Source organism: Henckelia pumila, chromosome 2 (assembly GCF_033568475.1).
Source record: "Henckelia pumila isolate YLH828 chromosome 2, ASM3356847v2, whole genome shotgun sequence".
Classification (NCBI taxonomy): Eukaryota; Viridiplantae; Streptophyta; class Magnoliopsida; order Lamiales; family Gesneriaceae; genus Henckelia; species Henckelia pumila.
The window spans coordinates 21,376,325-21,404,260 of record NC_133121.1 but is presented as its reverse complement, the minus strand read 5'-3'; the positions used below and the strand labels follow the sequence as shown (position 1 = coordinate 21,404,260).

The 27,936-nt window shown below is 33.7% G+C and overlaps 2 protein-coding genes and 1 long non-coding RNA gene across 10 annotated transcripts; 1 reads left to right on the top strand and 2 right to left on the bottom strand.

Annotated features, from left to right (window-relative positions):
• Positions 1-9,127: 9,127 nt before the first annotated feature.
• LOC140885260 (uncharacterized) lies at positions 9,128-10,426 on the bottom strand. Its single transcript, XM_073292204.1, has 2 exons — positions 9,923-10,426; positions 9,128-9,367 (listed from the first exon to the last, which is right to left on the bottom strand). Exons 1-2 carry the CDS (start codon positions 10,418-10,420, stop codon positions 9,323-9,325), a joined length of 543 nt encoding a protein of 180 aa, XP_073148305.1. The 5' UTR covers positions 10,421-10,426; the 3' UTR covers positions 9,128-9,322.
• A 3,511-nt stretch (positions 10,427-13,937) lies between these two features.
• LOC140878121 (E3 ubiquitin-protein ligase BRE1-like 2) lies at positions 13,938-25,203 on the bottom strand. 8 transcript variants are annotated; one of them, XM_073281727.1, is made up of 20 exons: positions 24,916-25,203; positions 23,482-23,555; positions 21,499-21,660; positions 21,302-21,389; positions 20,996-21,226; positions 20,685-20,852; positions 20,338-20,561; positions 20,146-20,229; positions 19,166-19,285; positions 18,909-19,095; positions 18,680-18,840; positions 17,989-18,060; positions 17,827-17,903; positions 17,448-17,642; positions 15,846-15,918; positions 15,575-15,661; positions 15,341-15,478; positions 14,828-15,030; positions 14,569-14,731; positions 13,938-14,479 (listed from the first exon to the last, which is right to left on the bottom strand). In XM_073281727.1, the coding sequence occupies exons 1-20, from the start codon at positions 24,974-24,976 to the stop codon at positions 14,348-14,350; spliced, it is 2,700 nt and encodes an 899-aa protein (XP_073137828.1). In that variant the 5' UTR covers positions 24,977-25,203; the 3' UTR covers positions 13,938-14,347. The 8 variants fall into 8 exon arrangements, with proteins under 8 accessions (XP_073137828.1, XP_073137829.1, XP_073137831.1 ...); XM_073281728.1 differs by lacking the exon at positions 24,916-25,203 and adding an exon at positions 23,675-23,831; XM_073281730.1 differs by lacking the exon at positions 24,916-25,203 and adding an exon at positions 23,675-23,831 and having other exon boundaries at positions 23,482-23,549.
• On the top strand, positions 24,997-27,416 carry LOC140878123 (uncharacterized). Its single transcript, XR_012149314.1, has 2 exons — positions 24,997-25,111; positions 25,197-27,416. It is a non-coding gene; the product is annotated as an uncharacterized lncRNA (long non-coding RNA).
• Positions 27,417-27,936: the final 520 nt, after the last annotated feature.

Below are 27,936 nucleotides of genomic sequence, written 5' to 3'. Positions count from 1 at the left end.
CTCCCAAGTAGCCACTTCTGAATGATTCAGCCATCAGATTTTGACCATGGGAAGAACTCGCGTCCTAAACTTTCGCCCTTCACGTGTTAAGATCTGCACCGGTCGTTTCTCGAACGACAAGTCTGGTGTCAAATGCAGAGGTTCTTAGTCTAGTATGTGAGATGGATCTGAGATATACTTCCGCAATATCGATACGTGGAATACAGTGCAAAGGTAGTAGTGCTATACGGTAGAATAACGTACCAATCCTCTCCAGAATTTTGGAAGGACCAATAAACTTCGGAATGAGCTTGTCGCTCCTACAAAAACGCATCACTTATTTCATAGGTGAATTCCTCACAGAGATGTGGTCAACAAAGGCAACTTGAGGTCTCTTCGTCATCGGTCAGCATAACTCTTCTGATTCTAATATCGAACTTAAATCTGATCAAAACATAACTTTTCGAGTCGGCTGAAAATCCGCTTTAAGATCTAATTCGGGTCAGCAAAATCCTCAATATCTTCAGACACATGATTCAAATGCCAAAAGTCAAAGAAGACGGTACCTAAACGGCTGGTTGTCTCCTCATTTCGCCATATAAATATGACCATTCGACTCACTCTTCCTATCCTCAGTTATTTCCTCAAGATCTCGAAGAAGAAGATGACATTTTCGATGTTTTGCATCATAACCATCTTGATAATCCTTCTCATATACCTCCTATTTGCCTGTGAATATCCACCCCAACTTTTTTCTCTATTCTTGGATTTGCTTGTACTCATTGTTCTTCCCTTATATTGGGTTGTCATAATGATAGAATTTTTCTAAGTTCAGTCAAATTCTCAGTTCTTGTCATGTAATATGTTATAGATCCTGGTATGAATTCAGTGTTTCCGATAGTTTACTCTGATTCTACCCATGTAACATCCTCATATTGTTCGATTTGATGTTCGAGTATTCTGATAATATCAGCTAAGTTATGTTTATAATGTGTTCAAAATGCAAACTTAACAACGTCTTTCTCTGTAACTTGCAACAGATGGCATCCAAATAGCAAATCGATCTTGTCAAACCTTGAAACTCCGAAAACTAATCAAATAAACCATCGATTCTAGTCACGACATAATTGTTCTTCACTATGACTGGATTCTTCATATAGCAATAGAACTTGTACTTGACTTTGCCATTTAGTAAAAATTATCGTCCGCATATGATAAATAATCAAAATCCTGACTCCGACAGTACAACTAGATCAACTCTCATTGTCTGCTCTTGTATCTCTAACGACACTCCACTGCGCACACATGTGGTAGAAAGAACCTCTCCAGAAGGTACGGTAACATTATAATATGTATTAGAAACCTCAGGTATAATGCATACTCTCCTAATAAATATAAGTGATATGAACGAATGCTTAGTTCCAGATCATGCGTCGGATAAATCGGCTCATGTATCTTCAGTTGTCTCAACGCATAAGCAATCACTCTGTCACACTGCATAAGTACGTCGCCTAATCCCATCTTAGACGCATCTGTGTACGCCACTAACTCCTCGTGTGCTACTGGAAATTTCCAACACTGGCGCAGAAGTGAGTGCCTCCTTAAGATGATAAAAACTCCTCTGGCAATCAGAACTCTACACAAACTTCGCATTCTTCTTGGTCAAGGATATCAAGGGTACTGAATTAGATGAAAAGCCCTTAATGATCTTCCTGTAGTATCCTGTTAGACTCAAGAAACTGCGAATCTCTGACAACTGTCTCAACCTTAGGTGGATCCACTGCTATTCTGTCCTTAGAAACAATATGCCCAAGAAATGCCACCTGCTCGAGCCAAAATTCACACTTGCTGAACTTCGCATACAATGGATGCTCCATCAGGATGTCAAAATTTGTCTGCAAGTGTTGTCTATGCTCCTCCATGCTCCTAGAGTAGATCAAGATCTCATCAATAAACACCATGATGAACTTGTCTAGATATGGCATCACCAAAAACTCATAATGCCCATCACATGTCCGGAAAATAGTTTTGGACACGTCAGAATCTCTGATCTTCAACTGATGGTATCCAGATCATAGATCAATCTTGGAGAATACCGAGGCTCCCTGCAACTGATCAAATAATTCCTCTATCCTCGGCAGTGGATACTTGTTCTTAACTGTAACCCAGTTAAGCTCCCGGTAGTCAATACATAGTCTCATGCTGACATCCTTCTTCTTCATAAATAACACTGGCGTTCCTCAAGGAGAAAAGCTAGGAAGAATGAAGCTCTTCTCCAATAGCTCCTGAATCTGCTCCCTCGGCTATTTCATCTCAGTAGGAGCAAGTCGCTACGGTGTCTTAGAAATAGGCACAATGTCTGGCAGAAACTCAATGCTGAACTCAACCTCTCGAACTGGGGAATTCTGGCAACATTCTCCTGAAATTCGTCTGGAAAGCCGCATACAATTTCTACATTCTCAGTAGAACTAGTAAAGAAACCCCTTTCAACTCCTAAGTAATAACTTCCTCGCACATACACGAGAGATGAAGTGGAGGGTACTGTTGCTCTGAGCTGCATAAAAAAAATAATTGGGTCTCCGTTCTTAGAATTCAGTGATACTTTCCTCTTCTGAAAGTCAATCGAAACTCTTTTGACTGTCATCGAGTCCATACCTAGAATAAGATCAAATCCTGTCATCGCTTGTACAACCAGATCAGCTTCCACATCATTCCTCTGTTGCTCTAACTCTAACCCACTGAGCACGCTGAAAGTGAATAGAATATCCCGAGAAGGTAAGGTAACATCATAATCCGTATTAAATACCTAGGTTATAATGTCAACCATACTAATAAACTTCTGAGAGATAAGTGAATGCGTAGTTCCAGAATCTAGCATCGCAATTGTAGTAATACTGTAACGACCCACTGTATCAAGACGGGTCTTTTCAGCGTGCTTATGTCCTCACTCACACGCACCCTGAGAAACTTTCCAGGGGGTCACCCATCCTATAATTGCCCCAAGTCAAACACGCTTAACTTTGGAGTTCTTATGTGATGAGCTTCCGAAAAGAAGATGCACCTTCTTGATATGAGTTGTACATATCAAATCTTTTGTACCTCTCATTCCGGTGTGGGATCGGTTTATTCATGTCACTCGTCGCCCATTCTTTGGTGGGGTTTCAATCTTTCAGGTATTAACCACCCATATTGAGGACCATGTACCGCCCTAGGACTTTTTGGCTCCGGGTGTCACATGCCCACCAGCTTCCGCTTGGTTCGTCCCCGAACCACACCATACTGGGAGAGGTCAGTCTCTGATACCATTTGTAACAACCCACTGTATCAAGACGGGTCTTTTCAGCATGCTTATGTCCTCACTCACACGCACCCTGAGAAACTTCTCAGGGGGTCACCCATCCTATAATTGCCCCAAGTCAAGCACGCTTAACTTTGGAGTTTTTATGTGATGAGCTTCCGAAAAGAAAATGCACCTTCTTGATATGAGTTGTACATATCAAATTTTTTGTACCTCTCATTCCGGTGTGGGATCGGTTCATTCATGTCACCCGTCGCCCATTCTTTTGTGGGGTTTCCATCTTTCAGGTATTAACCACCCATATTGCGGACCATGTACCGCCCTAGAACTTTTTGGCTCCGGGTGTCACAAATACCTCTAACGCGAATCTTCCCTGCACGCAGAATATTTCCCAGCAGATAAAGACAATAGTTCTAGAGCAACTACAACGAATCAATTAGCATCTAAAATCCAAACCTAAACATACTCGATTCCCAAATTTGGTTCGCCACTTACTAAAATTATAGTACTCATATAATACCTTATAAATCCTAAATATCATGTCCTAAATATTTATATCCATAATGAACTTTATGTACAAATCTTGAGATCAACGCAACTTAGACCAAGCATTCACCAAAGAAATTATTCTCGAAAACTATCAAACTTATAGGCAAATAAAAATTCAATCTCAAATTTTTATATTGCATATGCAATATAAAATAACAATCCCAAGTGGTTAATTCTCATTCTAGATTATAGTTTTCTCTGATCTATCATTCTCGCAGTCATCCTGACATCCTTCAAGTAAAACACGTTTCAAAGGCACACTGCAATGTCCATAAACTCCACACGCAACCGCTATATATAACTAATTATCTTAACTTAAAGTCCTTACAACATATTTCAGTTAAAACATAACTCATGTATCTCATACGTAAAACATAACTTAAAGCATTTAAATCTTACAGACTGGCAGTTTGGCTTCTGAGCTCCACGTAGCAGGCTAGTCACCCTCCAAGGACCATGCTCTGATACCAACTATAATGACCCGAAACTGCTACTAATTTTTTTAAAAAAAAAAAATCCTTGCATGCAAGATTCGTAACATAAAAACTTAAATAATATATTCTCATAAATCCATGCATACGCAAAATATTTCAAAACCAATAAACTGTGAAAAGAGAAAATATTAAAAACATGAGCGGAAATAACTGCTTTAAATCTCAAAAACCACTGAACATAAACTGAGCATCGGTCACGGGTGTACTAGCTGCACTGGATACTCATACGCCTTCATTGCCAGTAGGGACCTCATCATCATCATCGTACTCATAATCACCTGCACCATCTAAATCTAGTGAACCTAGAGGCTCAGCATGCTCTATCCAGTAATAAAAAAATATGAAACCACATGCAAGCACATATCGTATAAAATATCGTGAATATATCATATACGTGCATGATCTTAAAATAATGCATCATAAAAATATGTCATCATCAGTCATACATACATCATAATTAATCATACATAGCATAACTGAGCATGTCATAATCATAAAAACTGAGTATGGTCATATCCATGAATGTGACTAATAACTGTGCCGACTGATCAGTCTAAAAGAACCAACGTACGTGGCGGTGAATAATCACATCTATGCCGGTAGTAAACTAATTATGTGTCAGTGGTAAAACCACCTCTATGCCGATAGTAAAACTACCTCTGTGCCGGTGGTAAACCACTTCTGTGTCGCCACATCACTTCAATTTCCATAAAAATATTTTTCATGCTCAAAATCTCAATCATAAACACATCATAAAAATATTTCATGTATGCATGTACATAAATTTATCATTATTTCTTTATTTCATGAAAATTTGCCCGCAAATATATATTTAATTATTTTTCATAAAATTCATACATATATATATATATATATATATATATCTAAAAAAATACATGCACGAATTAAATATATATTTACGGACTATTTATTTTCATAGACTTGTTCGAGCTGCTGACTCCCTTAACTTAAGCCCATAAATTGCTAGAATGGCCCGTTATCAATTTAAACTGACTCATTAATTTAAAAATTGATTCATCAACTTAAGCTAGCTCATTAATAACTTAATCTAGCCCATTAACTCTTAATCTGGCCCGAATCATAACTTAGCAAAATTATACATTAAAGCTAACCAAGCCCATGATCCAATAGTTAATCACTTAAACACTCATTAAATTACTCGAACCCGGAATAAAAATAACCCGACCAATAAGGACCCTAACTCAAACTCAAACCCATGGATCAGCAGGCTTGAACGAGTACATGGCAGAAATACATCATAACTTAAGTCATATGCATGCTTTCATCAGTTTGTTCTAAACCACATAACATGCACTCCAATATACCTTTAATGCATAAAACCTTGTACATATGATTTAAATGGTGAGAAAGAATGGATAGAAACATGTCTTGGCGTTTCTAACGCACGAAAACTTAACCGATTTCGTAGATCGTGACTCGGGAATCTCATAACCTTTCAATTCTGGAAAGCTCAAATCCCTAACTGTTGATTTATGCCTCTTAATATCCTAAATTAGCTTCTGATCTGCGAAAAATCACATAATGGTCAAAAGTCAACCTTAGTCAACTATGGTCAAACTTTGACCAAAAAATTTCGCAAACTTTATTGAGTTCTCACCGCTTCCGGCTTTGAATCTCGACTAAAAACTTGGATATTTGGATCTATCACGTTGAGATGATAAAAAATGGTTAACATGTCAAAATCCGGTGGCTCGCCGGAGAAGACGACGGCGACGCGACGGTGACGGCGAAACTTTGTCCAAAAATTATGAAATTTTCCAGATTTTTAGAGCTCGACCAGACGATTCCAACCATCTAAGCCACGACCGGAACGAAGCTCCGACGCGGCCGGGATCTTAAAATTTCAGTCCGGTTCCGGCGAACTTTAACAGCTCCGATTAACTCGATTTCTTCACCAAAAATACTAAAATAAGCTCGGAAAATATTCTACACATCACCTACTATCATTTAGCAATTCAAAAACTAACAAAAACAAGCTCGAATCATAATCTCGGCGAAGAAGACGATGAATAGTACCTTTGCCAAACTCGTTTGTTCTTTGTCGATTTCCTGGCGATCCAACCGTTGGGTTTTCAATTTCTTTATACCGTCTTGATCTTGCCTACAATCTGACCGTTTGGATCTTTGATCGGAGCTCCGGTAATTGGCCTGAAAAATAAAAAACGTGGACTGCTACAGTGAAACCGAATTCTGTGCAGAACCCGTCTGTTCTAACTTAATTTCCCAACGATCAAACCGTCTGATTGTCGATTTCGGTACACAAATAGCTTCGTCTTGATGTTGGCTACAAAGTGACCGATCCGATCATCGATCGAAGAACCGATGAACGGCCGGCGATTCGATCTTTGCGACCTGATATAGTACAAGTCGAAAAAATCCCTTGAAAATGGGGAAAAATCCGAATCTGTGTTTTCTTTATGGTGTTTCAGTGTGTGTTTTGCTATTTATAGAAACTCGATAATTTCCTGACCCGGATCAATTTATTTGATAGTCAACTGGTAAAATTAGTCTCTAATCTGATTTTTTTTTTTCGGTATACACCCAACATCTATAAATTTAAATTTCTGAAATTATTGACTTTGACCAGTCAGTTGGACTCATAATTTCTCAAATTAATTATTGAGTCAAACTTAGACTATGACCAGTCAACTTAGTCAAATACTTTTCTAAATTAAATTATCTGGCATAAATAATTATTTTTATTTCAATATCTCAATAATTATTTCCAAATGTCAATATTCCAAATATCCAAAAATAGTCAAACTCATTGACTAATTGTCAAGTGTATTTTATGAATACACACTATAACTCATTTGACAGTAATAATTATTTTATCCACTCAATAATTATTTTAATTGACAATTAATTCGTTACTAAATTTTCGGGGCGTTACAATTTCCTTCATCATGTTTAACATTTTAATTGCATAAAATGTGTTATGATCAAGCTCTTACCACTAGGTAAAAAACTATAGTTGTTAGCAAAACACAACTTTATTTTTTTATAATTATGGCAGCGCAGATGGATCGGGTTTTTGTGCCCATGAGTCTAGGGAGGGGCGTGTCTTACTGTTGGTGTTGTCTCATATCTCTTCGAGATCAGTTTTATCTTTGCTCTACCGTTGGATATGTCCTTTTCAGAGACAACATTAGGGATGGAAACGGAGCGAGTTCGGGGCGGATTTCACACGGGTCCAGGTTTAACATCCATATACAATATTACCCATTAAGATATGGTGTCCCTCTTAGCCCACCTAGCCAACTAGATCAAATATCACAACATCGGCAACTTGATGCACTGGAGCTTCACAAGGAGATCACCCATTTGATCGGTATCAATAACCTTGGTCGCTAATCGTGAGAGACTTAAAACATGAACCGGTCTCTAAATTAGCGACTGAGGTTACAATTTCGGTCTCTAAAATAAAGACCGATATTTCTGATGTGGTCTCTAATTTAGAAACCGAATAATAATGGGTCATTAAATTAGAGATCGATTTTATGGTATCAGTCTCTAATTTAGAGAATGTTTTAGGGAATCAGTCTCTAATATAGATACTGTTTATGAACTCAATCTCTAAATTAGAGATCGAATCAACTACACAGTACCTGTTCACAGCAATCCATAATCAAAACGTTGTGTAAAGCCAAGAACACATTCAATCTATATCATAATCGGTCTTACTAACAAAACTAAAATGATAAGGAATCTCTTATCAGATTAGTAATTTTACTGGACCAAGTTTTAGCTAAAAATGAACTAGTTTTGTCCTTACAGATCGATCTTCACTGCCAGTCCAATTCAAGCTACCGAACTAGCTCGGACAATATCCAGACCAGATCAATTATTATCTTCGAACTTCGTTCATACTTTCATTTAAGATTGATATATGTTGTTGAATAAAAAAAAACAAAGCGAATAAGACGTTATTCTCATATCTAGCTGCATTGCCCCGTACGAACTGTATTATATTTGAAAATATGACAAAGACATGTGGTACAATCTGCTTAATTGTCGACTATTTTATTAAAAAAAATTGAATTTCATTCAAAAAAAATATGTTTATTCTATTTTTTTATATAAAAATAATTCAAACCAAATTGAGTAGACCGATTTATTTATTTTTTAAAATAAATTTTGGTTATTTTTAATTTGTTTTACTAGAAATTTGTTCAATTCTAATTTCGCTAATATTATAACTTTTATTATTGTACTTCTTTTTTACAATTTTAACTTTTATTATTGTACTTAATTTATTGATATTGTTATTTTTCATATTTTTAAAATTAGTCTTATCTTCATTAAATTTTTCTCAAATTTATGATTGTTCTTATCATAAATATTTTAAATTTTGATTTATTTCTTGATAAACTTAAGTTGGGGATTGCCATAAAAACATAGCAATTTTTTAATATATTTTGAAAAAAATGTCATTTTTAATTTTATTTTTTTAAAAAAAAAAGCAAACAAAACGTAATGGGATAAATTATTTTTTTGGTCCTGTATGTTTATCATTTTGTGATTTCAGTCTTTTATATTTTTAGATTTCAGTTTTAGTCCGCTATCTTTATTTTTTGGCAATTTTAGTCCTTTTTCGACGTGGCGCTGATGTGGCACCAATTAAATGCTGATGTGGAGCTGACGTATATAGTGACACGTCAGCATTTTCGACTAAAAATGAACGAAATTGCCAAAAATCAAAACATGCAAGACTAAAACTGAAGTATGAAAACATAGATGACCAAAATCACAAAGTGACAAACATACAGGACCAAATTTACATTTTCCCTGGGATAAATCATTTCAATTATTTGGGAAAAAAAGTATGGATAAAAGGCTATATTATTAAATAAAGAAGACCATTATTAAAATATACATCTCTAACATGGATATATTAGAATAATAAGTAAATTCCCATAATTAGACGCTCGATAATCAAGGAACAAAATGCATCGGCATATCAATTAAAAAGCATCGGGAGATTGCCCATCCGACCCGTCATGAGCTGCAAGCCATCAGCAAACGAAATGTTAAAATAGACATTAATACGAGCAATTTATATTTATATATATATATATATATATATATATATGTGTGTATATATATTGTTTATAGAATTGATTTTTTTAAGACTGATTTCTAAATAATCGCTATTGAAAATTGAACCAAACAGATTTGAACTAAACTGTTTCTATTGTGTCCTACCTTTAAGAACGGGTTTGAAATCGTTCTTATTGAGTAGTTTTAGCTAAGTTTGTACATAGTACATACACTCCCTATAAATTATTTCTATTAATAGTTTTAGGAGCAATTCTGAAACTGCTGATCATATTGAATATCTTTTGCTACTGTTTTGAGTTAACAACTATTAATGCCTAGGAGCATGCACTTCTTAATTGTTGTTATAAACCACATAGACCAAATGGAGAAAAAAAATCACATAATATTTTAAGATTAGGTCTGTTCTAACGGATCTTTATCTATGAGACGGGTCTCTGCCCATATTTATAAAAAGTAGTATTATAGCATAAAAACAATATTTTTCATGGATATAATGTACCTGAATACGTCGCGGCGACCAAGCCAGGGCCGCGGCGTCGTCTTTGCAAGAACGAACAGTCAAGAACTGATCCACATGAAGCGTCTTGGTGAAGAAACCAACACTGAAATATATGCTATCAGAAGGCGGAAGATCGACTCTTATCTCGTCGATGTCGAACCAGAAGAAGAGGAACCTTTGCACCTGAATCCCATTCAAATCACTTATAGAACCAAGATTGAGCTTCCCAGTAATGCTTTCCTCGTAATAAACCAAGTATTCGAACTGCACGTAACAGGGTTTCCGCAGACTCACTTCAAATCTCCCGTCCGCAGCGAGCGAGTAACTCGTGACGGAATCCGGCAAGAGCCCGCCGGGAAGGCCGTGTTGGAGGAGGATTTCGTACACTGTGGGCGCCGGAGCTGGTGGGTTTGCGCCTCGTGAGATCGGAGAAGATGAAGAAGAGAGATTTAGGAGGGTGAAAATGTGGAGAAAGTACTGTCCCAAACTCGAAGCCATGGATGATCTGCATGCGTCACTCATATATTGAAGCCATGTCTATATATATACATGCAGCATATTACATGCTCGGTTAATTATTGCTACATTTCTAATTAATAATTTAATTAATGTACATAGATACATAAAATATACTCCCTCAGTTTCCAATTATATTGTCCACGTTTTTTTTTGTTTGTCCCAAATATATAGTCATACACCATATTTAGTAATATTTTTTTACACTTCTTTATTAATATATCCCTATTAACTACACCTTGAAAATTGTGCAATCATTTTTTAATACATTAAATAGGGATAAAATATGAAGTTTATATAAAATTTACTTTCCCAATAAATTTTTTTTAATTCGTGTGAAAACTAAAACAAGACAACATATATGGGACGGATGAAGTAATATTATATGATGTTTTTGAGTTTATATATCTAATTAACTTTTTGTTTTATATAGTTGAGAAAATTATATTTTTAGTTTTATAATTTGTATGCTTTTTTTATTTTTGGTTTTATTATCGATCAATTCATGATCTTAGTTTATTATATTTTCAAGAAAATTAGTTTATTTTATTAGTACTAACGCAACATCGAACATGTCAACAATATCTATCGATACATATCATCAGTAATATTCGATGTCACGTCAAGTATATACTTGTGATGAAAAATAACTAATATTGACAAAAATGTATATATATAAATTAGTGGATAAAATGACCAAATGTGAAAAACAGGTCATGAATAGGCAAGGAGTAATATTTGAGTGAGTAAATGACTTCTCACTTATTTTATTGCCGTACAATTTGAACTTTGGTCATGTGTTGATATCATAGTACATGAGGACTGTCGGAATAATATTTGTTTTTTAGTAGGCAAGGAAATTGCTTGGAAATTGGGGATGATGGTGAACTATTTTGTCGTGCGTGCACACAAATATATATACACTCTTGCTTGCTATATTGTGAATATTAGAATTTTAGGGTAATTATTTTTGTTTTCTTGATGTCATATTTTTTAAACACAAAATATGTCCCTATGCATTGGGAAAAAAATCGGTTTTTATTCAATAAAAAAAATTAAAACATATAGTAGTAAATTTGTAACTTATCTACAAATAAATTTCTAGTATTTGTTTATCTTTATCTATATCTTTAAGAAAAATTTATGATTTATATCATTTTTAAAGTTGAGTTAAGATTGATTAACTTATACATCATGATATGTTTTCAGATTAACCAAAAATACTCATATATTCTCAAATTATAATTATATAATAAATTTGTGCATTACGATGCCCCATATCTATAACTATTATATTCTAATATTTGTTATATTTCTAATAAAAATAAAACTCCTACAAGATGGTCTCATATGTCAATATTAATGTTGTGAGACGAATATCTTATTTGAACTGACTCAAAAAAATATTATCTTTTATTTCAAAAAATATGAGTTGAATCTACTGATCTCATAGGCAATGGCGGAGCCAGGATTATCATTCTACCCGGGCTAGAATTTCAAGCCCTCCAATTCTTTAATTTTTTGAATTGAATTACCCGAACTAATATCAAATTATTCCAAAATTAGTCAAAATTTACATATAAAAAATTTCGAACATAGCTCCGCCTTGCTCACAGGTATATGTGTGAATTAGTCTTGTAGGAGACCTACATAATAAAATATTTTATTAAATTTTTGAATTTTTAAACAATCATATTACTTGTAATATAAAAATTATTGTAAATTTTGAATGTTTTGTATAAGGAATTTATAATATTTAATTTAATGTGTTTATATATAATATTATAGTTAAATTTTTTAAGTTTGATGTGTTTTATTATAATAAAAATATCATATTTCAATCATTGATTTTATAAAATTTTGTATATTTAGAAGGTGTTTGGGAGATAAGCTCTTTAAGTTTGTTTGACAATTTTTTTATCAAGCAGCTTAAAAGCTGTCAAAATAAGTTGTTTGACAGCTTATAAGTTGTTTTAAAAAATTAAGGGGGAATGTACTTTTTTTTCAAAAAGATCTTATTTTGATATTTTATTTACCATATTATCCTTATATATTTTATTAAATTCTCACAACGCCCTCTGTCCATTTTTTATACATAATTTATCAAATTTTTTTCTAAATTAAAATTAAAAATAGTTTTATTTTTTAATATATGTTTAATATTTATAATAAATTTAAAACTATTTTTAAATGTGTGTTACTATTTAAATTATTTTTATAGTATGTTACCCTTTTTGGTAATTTCAACAATAAAAAGATATTATAATATCAAACATATCAGCATCTTTAAGTTATTTAAAATAAGTTCATTCAAACACTTTAACAACTTATTTTTAAAATAAGACTTGACAACTTATAAGCTCCCAAAATAACTTATAAGCTCTTAGAGCTTATAAGCTGTTTTTAATAAGTTTAGTCAAACACCCTAATGTTATTTTGTAAAAAAAAAAAATCAATCCGATTTTAATTCGATTTGGTTAAATCGATTTTACATTAATTCGATTTTGTTAACCTAAAAAAATTCAGTTAATTCAATTTTGACCGAATACTCATCCCTACATATGGCTAATAAATACTTGAAGGAAGTGAAACATTAAAATAGAAATGCTTGAGAAAGTGTTTAGTAAAACAATTTTGAAAAAAAAAAAAAAAAAACCAAAATAAACTGTAACATGCTAACAGCAGTTTCTCGTAGCCATAACCCAAAGCAAACTTAAGTTACAAGTTACGACTTAGGCCATAGCCATAAATTCAACCTTTATTTTTATTTTTTTTACTAAAAATAAATGTTAACAATATTTTGTAATATAATAACTAAGAGAGTGTTTGACAAAGCTTAAAAACTCTTTCAAACCGCTTACAAGCTGGTTTTTTGAGCTTTTAAGCTCCAAAATTATGTTTGATAAATTTTTTAAGAAACAGCTTATAAGCTGTCAAAATAAGTTGTTTGACAGCTTATAAGCTGTTTTTAAAAAAGTTAGGGGGATATTTTTTTCAAAAAGCTCTTATTTTAATATTATATCTCTCTAAAATATCTTTAAATATTTTCATAAATCTCCATCATATCCTCCACCCATTAAATATTAAAACAATTTTGTTTTTTAATATAGATTTATTCTAAAACTATTTTCGTATATGTATATCTCGAAACATTATTTTCATATAATTATACTTTTTTTGATAATTTTGACAATAAAAATATCTTATAATACCAAACATATCAACATTTTTAAGTTGTTTAAAATAAGTTTACCCAAACACTTTAACAACTTATTTTTAAAATAAGTTCTAACAGATTGTAAGCTCGTAAAACAACTTTTAAACTCTAGAAGCTTATAAGCTCTTTTTAATAAGCTTAGCTAAACACCTCTTAGTAATTAACTTCTTTTTTTATTGACAAGGAATTTATAAGTAATTAACTTTAATTGGTGTAAATAACTCATGATTCATAACGTTATTTTTTGTCTGCCTGATAAATTTTAAACCCACATAAAAAGCGAAAAAAATCTGCTATCCCTACCCACTCCAAAACAAAATTAACAGAATATAAATCTCAATTCAAATCGTTTCAAACTAGAACGGAATATTAAGAACTAGACCCTAAACCATATCTAAGATATTCGATTCGCTCTCGGTTCCACTGAAATCCATAATGAACTCGAACCAAAATCATATCCAAGCAGTTTGGTTCCGATTCCACCTTTTCAGCATTACCCTCAATTCCGTTGCTGAAATTCTAAAACTGTGGATAGGCCTAATGCAGAGTGTCCATCTGTCCCTGGGAGTACAGGCACCACATATAATGAAAAATAGCTTTGATGCAAAAAGGCTTTGCCAACAAGTTTTGGAACAATTCACCTGGAATCTTAACAAGCTAATCTACAATTCACAGAATCTACGGGAGCTCAGTTAAATTTTTACAAATCGGACGTCGTTTTGGCCAAATCCAGTTCCACAACCAGGACACTTGCGATGCCGAATTTCAAGATTTCTTTGGATGCATTGGTTGCAAAATAAATGGAAGCATTTCAAGATGACAACCTGAAAAGATGGGTAGCAGTACATACTTTGGTCTGGGCAGAACAAAAGCTGTTTCAGAATTCAAATTAGAATAGGCTTACAAGACATACCTCTTTAGGACGATCCAAACACACCCCGCACTTAAGGATAGCCTTGCAGTCTTTGATCTCATCTTGTAGTTTCTGAATTGCAGCCTCCCCAGTTTCAGAAGTCAATTCATCAATTGTCCTATTCAACTCCATCAGTTCTTCATCTATCTTCTTGCGCTCGCTTCTGTTATTTAAAATCGTATCTCAGTGATCTTGGGTTCTAAAACAACTCAAGTATAGGAGCAACGCATTTGATGAAAAGATCGAATAAGGAGATCACCTTTCATTATTTAGTTCTACTTGAATGTCATCCACTTTACGCTGGAGCTGTTCATGATCCTTCTCGGATGAAGCGAGAGCAAATTTCAACATCTTCAATTCCTTCTCAGCATCTGCTAATTCCCACCTCGCAGATTCTAGATTTATAGTCATGTGCCGGTCTTCTTGAATGGAACTCAAAGCTTCAACATGGAGAAATTTAACCTGCAGGTATTGACATAGGTTTGAACAACGTTCTTGAAAACTTATATTATTGTGTGTGAGAAATTTATAATAACTAATTTTGGTAGCTAAAAAAAGACTAATTTTCTCCTATAAAGTACACTCCCTCGATATCTTAATTTTTCAGAAAATAAAACAGGAAATAACAACTTGAACATAAAATTTGATGAGGAAAAAATTGACCCGACATTTAAATTTACTGCATACAAAATTACAATTTATGTTAAAATTTGAAGTATATACCATCAATCACCAACACAAAAAGATTCATAATGGGATTGATGTTGTCTACCTGCTCCTCACTATGAGCAATTCTTGACTTTAGAGGTTCAAACGAGACATTAAGCTGTTGAAGTTGCTTCGCCAATGCCTGCTTCGCCGAGTGTAATAAGCTTTGTGATTGCTTCGCTTTCACACTTTCAGAAACCAACTGCAAAATGAAAAGCCCAAAAAAAAAAACAGAACAAGTTGCAGAGATCATGCGCAGCACAAAGTCGTCAAAAAAAGCACAGAGAATGGCAAGGACCTTGATATTATATTCATCCCTCTCGGTAACTTGCTGCAATAGACGCTGATTCTGTGTCTGCATGTCTTCATAAGCTTGACCAATAGTCTGCATGTAGATTGTAGAGTAAACAATGGCCCCAAACGATGCTAGAAAATAAGGGATGGAAAAATAGATCCTAGGCTTTATATGATACAAACTTCGCATTTCTTATGCTTCGACTAATATTCATTGGGTGGATTTAGTAATTAAAAAAGGCATATATGTTCCCTAAGAAGCCACAAATCAACACCTCAATTTCAGTAATATAAGACTCCGCCTCTCCTTCTTTGATCTTTATGGCTTCCTGGAGCTCTAAAACATCTCTGCATGTAAACCCCTCGATTATTAGATTTAGGACTTTCAGCAGCCATAATATAAAGCAATTTGAATGAAAACTTTACGCTTAGATCTACCATCCAAAAATGAAATATATTTTGTTATGTCATTTAATATTTTTAAGGAAGTAAGGAACTTTGACGCATATAACTCGATACGGGCCCCTCATTTTAAATCATCAGAACATACAATGATTACTTACTGAATAAAATACAACAAATGATTTTTGCATGCATTAAAAAACAAGTCATTCATCACATTAAAGGAAAAGCTGCATCACAATTCACAACATCACAAATTTCATCCGTCTGTAATGTGACGCAAGTCTTACTTAAGTCATGGCAAATGAACTTTTTTTTTCCTTTGAAAATTACATTCTATCAGTAAGAAATCCATCCGGGAGCACAAAGATTGAAAATTTTAAATATAAAAAATTGTCCTCATGTGATGCATGGAGACGCATATATAAGTGGTAATAGGTAGGAATTGAGTGCTGAAAATGAAGCAGAATTTTCCCGTTTAAACACCTAGGACAAGGGACAAGTCCTAGTAACTGTATTCAGCGTTGTTCCAGATAAAGCAAAAAAGTCAAAAAAAAATGGTTCTTTAAGCAGAATTGGAGTCAGACGAGAAACAAATTATATGCACCTGCTCTTCAACTATAATATCTGAAGTACTTTATACACATCCCACCCAAAGTTGAATCAACATTCAAAGCAAATTCCATTTAGGCTGTGTCTCGTGCTCAGTGAAATAAAAATTAAAAAGCAAAAATCATAACCATGCAGAGAGCTTTCTTATTCTTTTTTTTCAGAGACGGAGAGCTTTCTTCTTCCGTTTAAAATTGGAACATCAATTATGAGAGGGGAAATAGTAGTGGTAACCAATTAATGAATCTTTTATGTCCATGTAATCAATTTGAAGATTTTTTTGATTTGTCATTATCATGTTAGCATTTCAATTTCCCTCAATTGATTAGAGTATTTTTACCATTTATAATTTAATCTAATTTTGTAGAGAGAAACATAGAATTTTTATATCAGAAATACAACCTCAGATAAAGAAAAGATTTACATTTATCTTGTTTTCTATTTCACAAAACGAGATAGAAATCATCAATCAAAACACTAAATGTGAAAATGCTGGTAAGGTAGGATGAAAGCCTAGCTCTGGCAACAGCAAAATGATGTCTACAAGACATGAGGACACAACCACAAAGCAGTTCAAGGATTTAACCACTGGACAGCCGGGAACCAAATTATTATAGAAAGAAGAAAAGGACAAGCATTTTTTTATCTTATTCACACGCCCAAAGGTAAGCAGGAAAGAATCCAGAGAAAATATCAAAGCTATAACGAAAGGTATGACACAATTAATCATAGACACAGTGAAGGATTACAACAAATCCACGATTCGGGAATTGTCTAAAGATTTTGCTGATTTGAAATAGCAGTTTACCAATCAGAAGAATCACTATTATGAATGCATAAACATGGGAAAAGAGTACGGAACGAACCTGTCAGAAGCATCTAGCTCAGCCCTTAATTCTGCAATTTCAGCTTCTGCAGCAGAAAGCCTCTGCTGGCATGCAACCTCAGCTTCATAAGCCGCTTTCACTCTTAATTCCAGCCCATGCTCATCTAGAGCATTCCTCAAAATTTCAGTTTGTATGCTGGCTCTATCCTTAGATTCCTTGATCTCTGTCAAGTCCCTTCCTCGGGAAATATATGAGAAAATTATCGAGAGAGATAGACGGAAATTCCGAAATTCAGATGAGAGCATCCAAGTCTAATGTATCAGGAATATGCCACGTGGACAATATGTATCTGAGGTTGTCTTGATGATGAACTCTCACAAAAATAACCTGTTCACCACCAGTCAAGTGTATGTAGTACCTGTTATCATAAACTTGCTGACCTAGCAGATCCAAGAAAATTTCTAGCTCCTGCTTCTGCTTCTGTATTTTCTGAGTCTACAAATTTCCATTTTTATGATAAATAATAATCTGTTTTTGTATTTCATGGAATATAAATGATAATAACAAGAGAATACCATACAGTTTCCTGCAAAGATTTGATCTCCACCATCTGCTGGGCACATTCATCAGCTAAATTCTTCAGTTCAGTAGTCTGCCAGAAAGGACAAGTGCTCTCAACTGAGAATCGTTCATCAGTTCATCAGCAAGAACATTTACTGATGAAGAATTTGACAGCATATAAGCCAAAAATAAAATTGACATGAGAAAAACAAAATTTTCTGGCAGCAGCAGGAATCTAAAAGGTTGTCTAAGACACTTTTGCAGTTAGTTGATGTCATGTTAAAAGGTCAGGTCAGGTAACAAAAGGAATGAAATGATCATACTATCAAGATGAATTTAATGTGTGTTTTCCAATGAAAAGAAACACAAGAATATCTCGTCCAACATCCAACAAGTCTAAGATCTTCCAGTTAATTGGGTATCATGGAAGCTTAGCTCAATGTTTACATAATCAATTGCCTTCTTTGGGTATAGACTTTATTCCAATATTGATGGCATGTAGGGCAAAGAATTTAACATTATTCGATATTCTACAGTGAATTATACAGGCAACAGCAAAGAGTTACAGACTAAGGTAGGGATCTTCAAGAAGTGTACCTTAATGATCACATGTTAAATTTGCAAACCAGCTATTCGCACCGAAGGCAAACACATCTAACTTCAATAACATAAATAAATTCTACAGCAAAACACAACCAAACATTGAAAACCTTTGATTCCAATAAGGTGCCGAGTGTTTGAGCTTTCTCACGCAAAGTGAGGGCTTCGTCAGACGTTTTGGTCCACTTATTCAACTGACTTTCCATCATTCCCATTTCCTTCGACAATGCTGATGACATTACCCGAAACTCTTCTTTAACGTCTTTTCTACCTGAAAAAAATTCTTTCAGACCACAACCAGTTGCGATATTAAACTTCAAAAAGTCATAGCCTGTCAACCTGAATCTTGCGTAGCTTCTTCCATTTTCATCTCTATCTCATTATTTTCAATGACACACTTTTGCAGTTGATTCTGTAATTCTTCAACCTTTGTCTCAGAAATATCGATTGCATTCCTCACAGCATCCAGAGAATCTGCTTTAAGAATCAATTCTTTCTCCCTTCGCACGATGAAAGGCCTTTCAGCCTAAAATGTTGTTTTTAGAGAAACCACAATTCTGAGAATTAAGATACAAATGTAACGTGAAATATCTTACTTGCAAAGAATCAGTCATCGCTTTATAACGCTCTGCCTCAGAATTCCAGTGCTGGAACTGATCATTCAGTAATGAGTAAGGACGAGATGCATACAAATATTTGTCCTCCTTTAGTTCATTCTACACAACAAACATCACGAATTAGATTTCAACTCAGAACAATTTAAAAGGTAAATTACATTGATAATGCCTGATTAGAGACTAATTACAAATCTACACCAAAATTTCTCAAATCAACAATATCCTTGACTATATTTGCCACTAAAAAACAGCGACTAGGCCAGCTAATTTGAAGTGATGTTCACGTAATGCACTCTAGTCGAATGTGGTTATTTGATTGTCCATTGCAAACTAGTTTAACTCTAATAGGTAATACATACAATTACTGAAAAATTTGATACATGCATTTTTGCCAATCCTCTAACATTTTCTGAAGCACAATGATAAACAATTGAATTTGTAAATATTACTAATATAAATAAATTACACTGTTCAGAACAAATTAAATTGGTGAGAAAAATCCCAGTTCAGCTTTGTAATCAATCAAAGAGACATGCTCACCAACTCTAAGATGAACCATTCATCAAAAACCATAAAATAAAGATAAAATTTTTAAAGAGTTGTTTGTCAGTAAAGTCAAAGATATTCAAATGTAGAATTTTAATGTGCGTCATTTATTTCATGTTTAAATTTAAGTCGGTGGTGAATTTTTTTTAAAGAAAAAATATATGTTTTATGTATTCCAAATTACAGAGAAGCGGAATGTGTGGTGGTGAGAGTTCGAGAATTTGGGGAAGCAAAGTGATGCGAAAAAGGGGGAAATGTGAGGGAAAAATGCTCTCACTAAAAATCCACCCATTAGACTACTGAATGGTGGTTACATAACACAGATGGCTTTCTGCAATTATATCAAACATCAAGCAAAGTCCGTGTAATTTACCCATCTATTGATCTGTAAGGAAAAAACTATGCTTTACAACCTGAAGATCCTGCAACTGCTTTGACAAAATTAAATTGTCCTCCTGCGCATCTTGAAGTTCAGAAAGGCGATCTTCTGCGACCACCTACATCATATCCAACTTCAACAAACATTATTCGCGACCTTTATCCATTATATAAATATATGAGATGATAAAATAAGCAAGTGATATATAAAGTCAAAGAATAGAAACCTTTATCTCCTCAACAGACTCTTTTAGCTCACGTAATCGCTTTGACATGTCAGAGTGCTTTTCTGGAGACATCGTTCCGTTTACAGCATTAGGAACTGGAACCGGAACTGGGACAGGAATAGGAATTGGAACCTGCATTCCAGAGACCCCATCTTTCTGCATTTTCAGATTGATAAGTTTTCTTCTACTTTCTTCAAGTTCAGCCATGCTCTCTTCCAGCTCCCCTAAAAACATAATTAAAAATAGTAATAAGTATGAGATACTTGACATTGTATCCACATCCAACGCATGCACATATCAATCATTGAGCCTTGCGTAGATGTGTTCAAGTAAAAAGAATTCATTACCTGCAAGGCATTTTATCTCAGACTGATCGACTGAATGTTTTTCAATGCAAGCTTGAATTTCATCAGCATAATGTTTGTGTTTCGAGTGAAGAACATCAAACACCTCGCGGAGATGACTGCCCTCCTCTGCTATCAAATCTTCAAGCCTATGGAATTGGGTAACAGCGTCTGTAATGAACAACCATAAAATTTATTGAACAGATAGTAAAATATCGAGAACACACGTGAGTTATTGAATATCTATAAGTGCCCCAACTGGCAAATAGAATAAAGAATAAGCCGTCTCCCTTATTGCCAAGAAATCTAACAACCTTCTGCAGATGGTTTTCCCAGAAAAATCTGGGCAATGTCTTCGAATTTAGCTCTTTGAGAATCGATAGTGTCTTCCAGCAATGTCATCAACCCCCGAGTAGAATTGAGACGGGATAGAAGAGCTTCTTTAATAAAACCAATTGAGCCATCATTTCCGTTGGTTGGAATAGTGTCTCTTTCTAACAGCCTACAAAGAAAAACATCCTCGGGAGGACAAGATGGGATGGATCCTAAAATGAAGTCAGTACCTAGCATGTATCAAAATATTTCCATAAAAGTCGAAGCCATTGAAACTAAAACTTTACCTCGAACAGGTTCTAAACATTCCAAGCTTTGTAAAGAACTTCGGTCAGCCCCAGCTTGTGCAGCAAGTAAAATGATATCATCAACTAGCTACATCAAGTCACCGAGTTAATACTACAGTATCATACACAACACAAAACAAAACAAAACAAAACAAAACAAAACAAAACAAAAAAACACATTAAGAACAGCGAGTAACCTCATTCCAGAGCTGGTTCACTTTTATCAACATTTTATCATAAGAAGCTTGCTTGTCTTTTAACTCTTTAATCTTCAATTCAAGACTATGCCACTCCTCCTTCAGTACTTCTAACTGCTGAACAAATTTCTGATTCTGGTACTGAAGAATTGCAGTATCAACCTGACCAAGAATATTTTTAAGCTTGTTTTAATTATCATAGCCGTATTAGTGGGAGTTGAGGAAACTCCTTTATCTCAACTGTTTGGAAACTTCAATATCTCAATCAACTCAGCAATGAGAAAGGATATCTATCAGCCCGGTTATTCATTTAGACATTTGGCTCTTCTTTATTTATTTGCACTCTTGAAAATCAAGAAATTGTAGCGTTGATGGAAGCCAAAGCCCCACACTTCTTTTCATACAAACCTATACTATGGTAAGATTCAGAAAAAGAATAAGAGGGTCATTACGCCTAGAAAAATACTGGCAAAGACCATTATGTATCTACACTGAATTCCACTGGCATCGAGAAGACCCAATTTACTGCATATCAAGATTCTAAAAAAAAAATCATAAAAATATTGCATGTCGAACAATACCAAAATCTACCGGTCATCTTCTGTGAGATGATGCCCATATCTCTAGCCTAAACAATCCAAATAAAACCAATACTCAATTCAAATTCTAATAGGACAATTAACTACAATGAAAACAGATAATCCAATTGAAGAAAAATCAGATAACTGATAAGTAAAGTGAATGAAAACTAGACATAAACCTCAAATGCATAACGAAGCCATTATTAAGCATTAATACGATAGAAAATGTGAAGGACAATAAATATTTGGGGATGAAGAGTAAGAGCCATCATCGAGGTGCAGACCCTGTTGTTGGCTCTTCCAACGCTCCCATTTACGCTAATACAACCACCTCCCTGGAAAATGTGATGGCCAGATACGATATCTTGGTCCCAACTTCCAACTATTGCAAGGCAAATTGATATCTACTCTCTGAAATGCAATAATTATTGGCTCCATTTGAGTGTACAAGTTGTAAAGATTCACAATGTTTGTAACCCTGAATTGTTCAGAGAGTTAACCGAGGCCTCAAGAAGTTATGAAATTATTTTCGTACTCGAATGCTGCCGTATATTACTAATATTGGGTTGTATCTGGCCCAACATTTCAAATTAATACATGCCCAAAAGACTGTGTAAGACATTTTTTCGATCCTCCACTCAAGGTTCTAAACAGCGCTAGGTGGTAAGCGGGCTGCCCCCGCCTAGCGCCTAGGTGCATAGGCGACCGCCTAAACGACGCCTAGGCGGTTTTTTTAAAAATATATAAATATTTTATAATATCTAAAATTAGTCAAAATATGCATAAATATGTTCAATATTAATTAATATTTTTTCAGCCATGCTTATTAATGTGCATAAATTTTTTATATGTATATATTTCAACAAAAATATGCATAACTTTGTTTAACGATTTTTTAAAAAAATATATATCTATTTTATTTTTAAAAAAATCGAACCACCTAGGCTGTTTGTTACACGCCTAGGCAGGTTTTGCGCCACCTAGGTGACCGATTTTTTCACCACAGCTTGGAGCCACCGATTTTTTAAAAATCGGGGCAGTGTGTCACCTAGGACCGCCTAGGCAACGATTTTTAGAACAGAGCCTCCACTAATGTGATCAAGCCCAAGTAGAATAGTGACGTGAAAAGATCCTGGATACCAATGTGATCTTGGATCACAAGGGGAGGAATTGCTACCAATAGTAAAGATAATACGCCACATATTTACTCAGAAAACAAAAATAGTATCCAGTTTCAGTGTTTACAACAGCAGGAATAAGAAAGTAAAATGATTCATTCTTAGGCCCAAAAATACAATAACCACATGGAGCATTAGCTCCTGATTCTTAACAGAGTATACACAGTCAATTGCCGATATACACTAAGCAACTGCAGCTAATTGTGAAAGAGGACTCCACTAACCTCTCCTGCGTCATCCTTGACCTCCTCTTTCATTTCGTTTTGGTTTTCTTCTTCAGCCATGATTGTGTCTACACCTGCAACACAAATTTAAGCGTCAATCAACAGAACGTCTCAATCCTAACCAACAAATGCGTCAATCAACAGAACGTCTCAATCCTAACCACTAGTAAGCAAAATAATCATAAAACAATACTTGCATAAATTTCTTTCGTTAATCAGTAGAATCCATGAAGCCGAAGAACCCTAATTCTGACATGAATTGAAGAAAAATTGGAGCTGCACAAATTTTGGGGAAATGGGGTTATTTGATTCGCGAGTCCAATCTGTTTGAAGAGGCTTCATGAACAAGCCCAAACTCTTGGTTCCTTCCTACTTGACCAAACCCAATTTAAAATTTATTGTATACAAAACTTTTCTTTTTTTAGATAATAATATACAAAACTTAATATTTAAAAAATATCATAGGAAATCTTGCTCGTAAAAAAAAAATAATAAATTGGTATGAAATAAATTAAGAAAATATAAAGAAAAAAAGAATATATTTATTATATATAGATAAATGAATAGTTTGAAGGTGTTTTGAGAATTATAAAAAAATTCATCACCGTACCAACTTCATTTAATAAAGAGGATTTAATTTTAATTAATACTATCGAAAAATGCACACGTTTTGCGTGTGTAAAAGAAAAGTTTTTTTATATTTATATATTTTTTAAAAAGTAAAACATGGAGGAGTGGAAGAGATTTAGTGGATAGTTGATAAGAAAGGGTAATTATGGAATATGTAATTTTGGTGTCTTCATGGTATTTATTATGTGTGCTCATCTTTTATATAATAGTATAGATTAGCGATAATACGCAATGCATGTAGTATACAAATATTTTGCGATATGTACAAATAATATAATATAAATATTTAATACATGCATGATGCATGCATTTGCAAATAAATTTTCAACCACCATCATGATTGCAACATCCAAAATTTTAACATAAATAAATATTATGAATAACGTAAATGGAAAAAAATTAGACACAAAAGTTATCGTCCAAAGCTTGAAAGTGTAATAGATAAAAGTATTTTTAGGTTTGGAGAAGTAAATCGTTCTCAATTTCTTTTTTTCTCCATATAATAAGAGGGTATTATTGAGAAATTAAAAAAAATTCATACCATCTTACCAAGTAAAAGTGGTGTTCAGACTTAATATAATATTAGTGATAAAAGCACACGCAACTACATGTATGATATAATATATGATATTTCATGATTTTTTATTTATGAAATAATATATTATTTAGTAGTTGAAAATTAGTTATTGGGAAGATAATATATTCAAAAGATAAAAGATAAAAATGGAGAAAAATGTGAATTAAAATGGTAAAATTTGAAGATATTTTTAACACATCAAAAAACAGTTATTCAAGGGTGTCAACCTTTTCTTGCACTGTAGACGCTTGAAAAGGCCGGAATATTATCCTCAAATTTGGAAGGCATTCTCAATCCTTATTTGCACAGTACCCATTATTGTGGGTCTTGTTTACCTTTTTACCCTTCAGCCCTAATAAGACCAATTGTTGGGCATTCACCTTCATCTCCGAACGGGTTGTAGCTGTCTCAGATTTGATGCAGGTAACTCATTTGGTTGGAAAAAGATTTCAACTCCTTCGTCTCGTTCTCTTCTAAATTCTTATCATTTCGCCTTTTGTATACCCAGTTCACCAACCTCGTTCGAAGTTATCTCAATTTCGAAGGAGTTTAGAATATGAAATTCGGATTTGCCAGACCTTCTCGACATCTTTCATAAATCTTCACTTTGTTTGAGGTTCGAAATGACAACCAAAAATGGACAAGAGCCAAACATCTGGACTCCAACTCCTCGTCTTGAACGAGTGACGTGAGAAGACTCGGAGGAGGTCGGATGAAGAGGACGAAGTGTTGGGTTTGTATATTTTGATAAACATGATTTTTTTTAAAAAAAAAAACCAAAACAAAACAAAAACATAGGTAAAGTCGGAGTCAACAAGGGTATTTTTGACACCTAAAAATTTGTACACACTTTTATCCTTACCACAAAAAACATACCAAACAAAACTAGTTTTTTTCTCAAGTACTAAAATATCCTTACATATAGGTTACTTATCTCAAATATTATATTTACACTAATAATCTTATCAAATGTACCAAAAGCAATTTTTGACACACCAAAAAACAGCTATTCAAATTGGCTATAATTGCTAGCCCATTTTACTTTTGTCGTCTTATTTGCTTCAGAATTGTTGTGACTCATGGGTTTCTGCATTTCTTATTCTTGCTTTGGTTGCTTTGGAATATCTCATTCAATTTCGATCATTCAATGCCTCGAATTCGTTATACGTCAGGAAGCTAACTCTGAAATTACACTCTCTGGTGAGCATCTTTTTTATTTCCCACACTATTCGACGTGATTTTTACTCTGAAAATAAAGGATATTTGTGTCTCCTTTAACTTTATGCTGAAAATGGGTGATAGAATCGCAGATACCTTCCAACCAGTTTTACATCATCACCTTATTTTCTTAAGAATCGTGAAGCGTTTTTCTATTTGTTACGCGACTGGCTTTTGGGTATCTCATTCAATTTCACCAATTCAAAACTTCAAAAAATTTCAGCATTGGAAGCTAACTCATGGAAATTTGATAATTACATGCCTCCATTACTCTGAAATCACTTAATCTGGAGAGTCATGTTTTTATTTTCGTAAACTGTCGAGCATTTAACAGGATTGGATCGGATTCTTGAGTTATTTTTTTTTTTTTCCTTTATGAAGGATTGTCTACATTCTATATACATTTGATGCACACTAATTGTTTGTAAAAAAATGCACAGTACTAACGGCTTTTGTATGTGTTTGTTGTTGCTTTCACGTGTTTTCGCAAATACAAAGATTTTCAAATTGGAAGTAAATATGTTTTCATGCTAACAACATTAGGATGGCATAGTTTTTTCTATTGAAATTTTTTAGGAAAATATATATTTTTCTTATTCATTTTCTACGGTCTCAATTTTTCTAGGGTCTTGGATTCAGCTTCTAATCCAATAGTTCTGATGAAACTCGATTGAACACCATAAATATTCACTATGAAAACTGAAGTGAACTTCTTATTCATTATGCGAAGAAGAAAAACTCATTTTTTACATAATAAACAGGAGAATTTCAGTGAGATACCCCATAGTAATTTTCAAAATTCTATATATTATTCCTTTATTTGCTTCAGAACGTGAGGATTTCTTATTCAATAATTTCAGATGTGTATTTCTTCACTTCTTGGACTTGATGTGTTTTTCCTCTCAAGGATTTCTTTGCAATACATAATATTTGGAGGAATATGGCTTTCGGTTGCTACCGTAAAGTATGATTTTCATTGCTTTGCCATTTTTTCTCCTTTCAAATATTTTAATATTAATTCTTCAAGTTTTCAGATGATTTAAAGACTTTGAAATCAAAATGCTAAGGGAAGTTATCTTTTTTCACAAAATTGTGGAACATAATGATTTTATATATCTTTGGAATATTTTTTGATTGAAATCAAAAGCTTTTTATTGTGGCTAAAATAATAACTCGAAGTAAGGTGAATTTCAATGAGATATTCGAAAGCAATTTGATAAATTTTATATATCACCTTATTTACTTATGTCATAAGTCATGTAGCTTTAAATTATTTGTAAACATGATAATCGAGGTTTTCTATGTAGCTACATGTACCACAAAGTTCAAGCAACAGAAATCCGCAGAGTGCTTAAAGAAGTTTGAGGTCCAGTGTCGAGCTAACATCATTGAATTTTCTTTTAATTTCCGTTTTGACACTTTTTTTTATGGTACATCACGTGTGTGTGTATATATTGTATGAACGAATACAAATTTTCAAACTTATATTATGAAAAAATAGTTTTTACAACTCCAGTTGTGGGAGAAATAAACCGATTTTCTTGAGCAAAATACGTGCTACAGTTAGGAATAAAGATGGATTTCCATGATTTCCAATGCTTTTGTGGGTTGTTCCAAATTTTATCAATGAGGTTGACGCTCTTTTGGTTGTGACATTTAGGTGATTTTTTTGTCATTTTTTCTTTTTTGTTTTGTTGAGTTGGTTTTCACACCTTTTGGTTGTCAAATATTGAATTTGTTTGTCGAACATTTGTCAATGGCTTAAACTTTACAGTAAGTCCAATATTTATGCGTTTGTTATTTTCAAATTGAACTTTATTATATTTCAAATTGAAATTTCGAATGATATTATGTTAATATATCTTGTTAGTTCGAAATCTCAAACTAATTTAAAATTGTTTGCTTAACCTTTAATTTGTGTATGGTTAATTATGTTATGTTTTATTTGTGTGGGTTCTTATTGCTTTCTTAACGTCTAGAATTCTCACCACAACAACAACCAACATGGTCTTCTTATTTTTCTTAACATA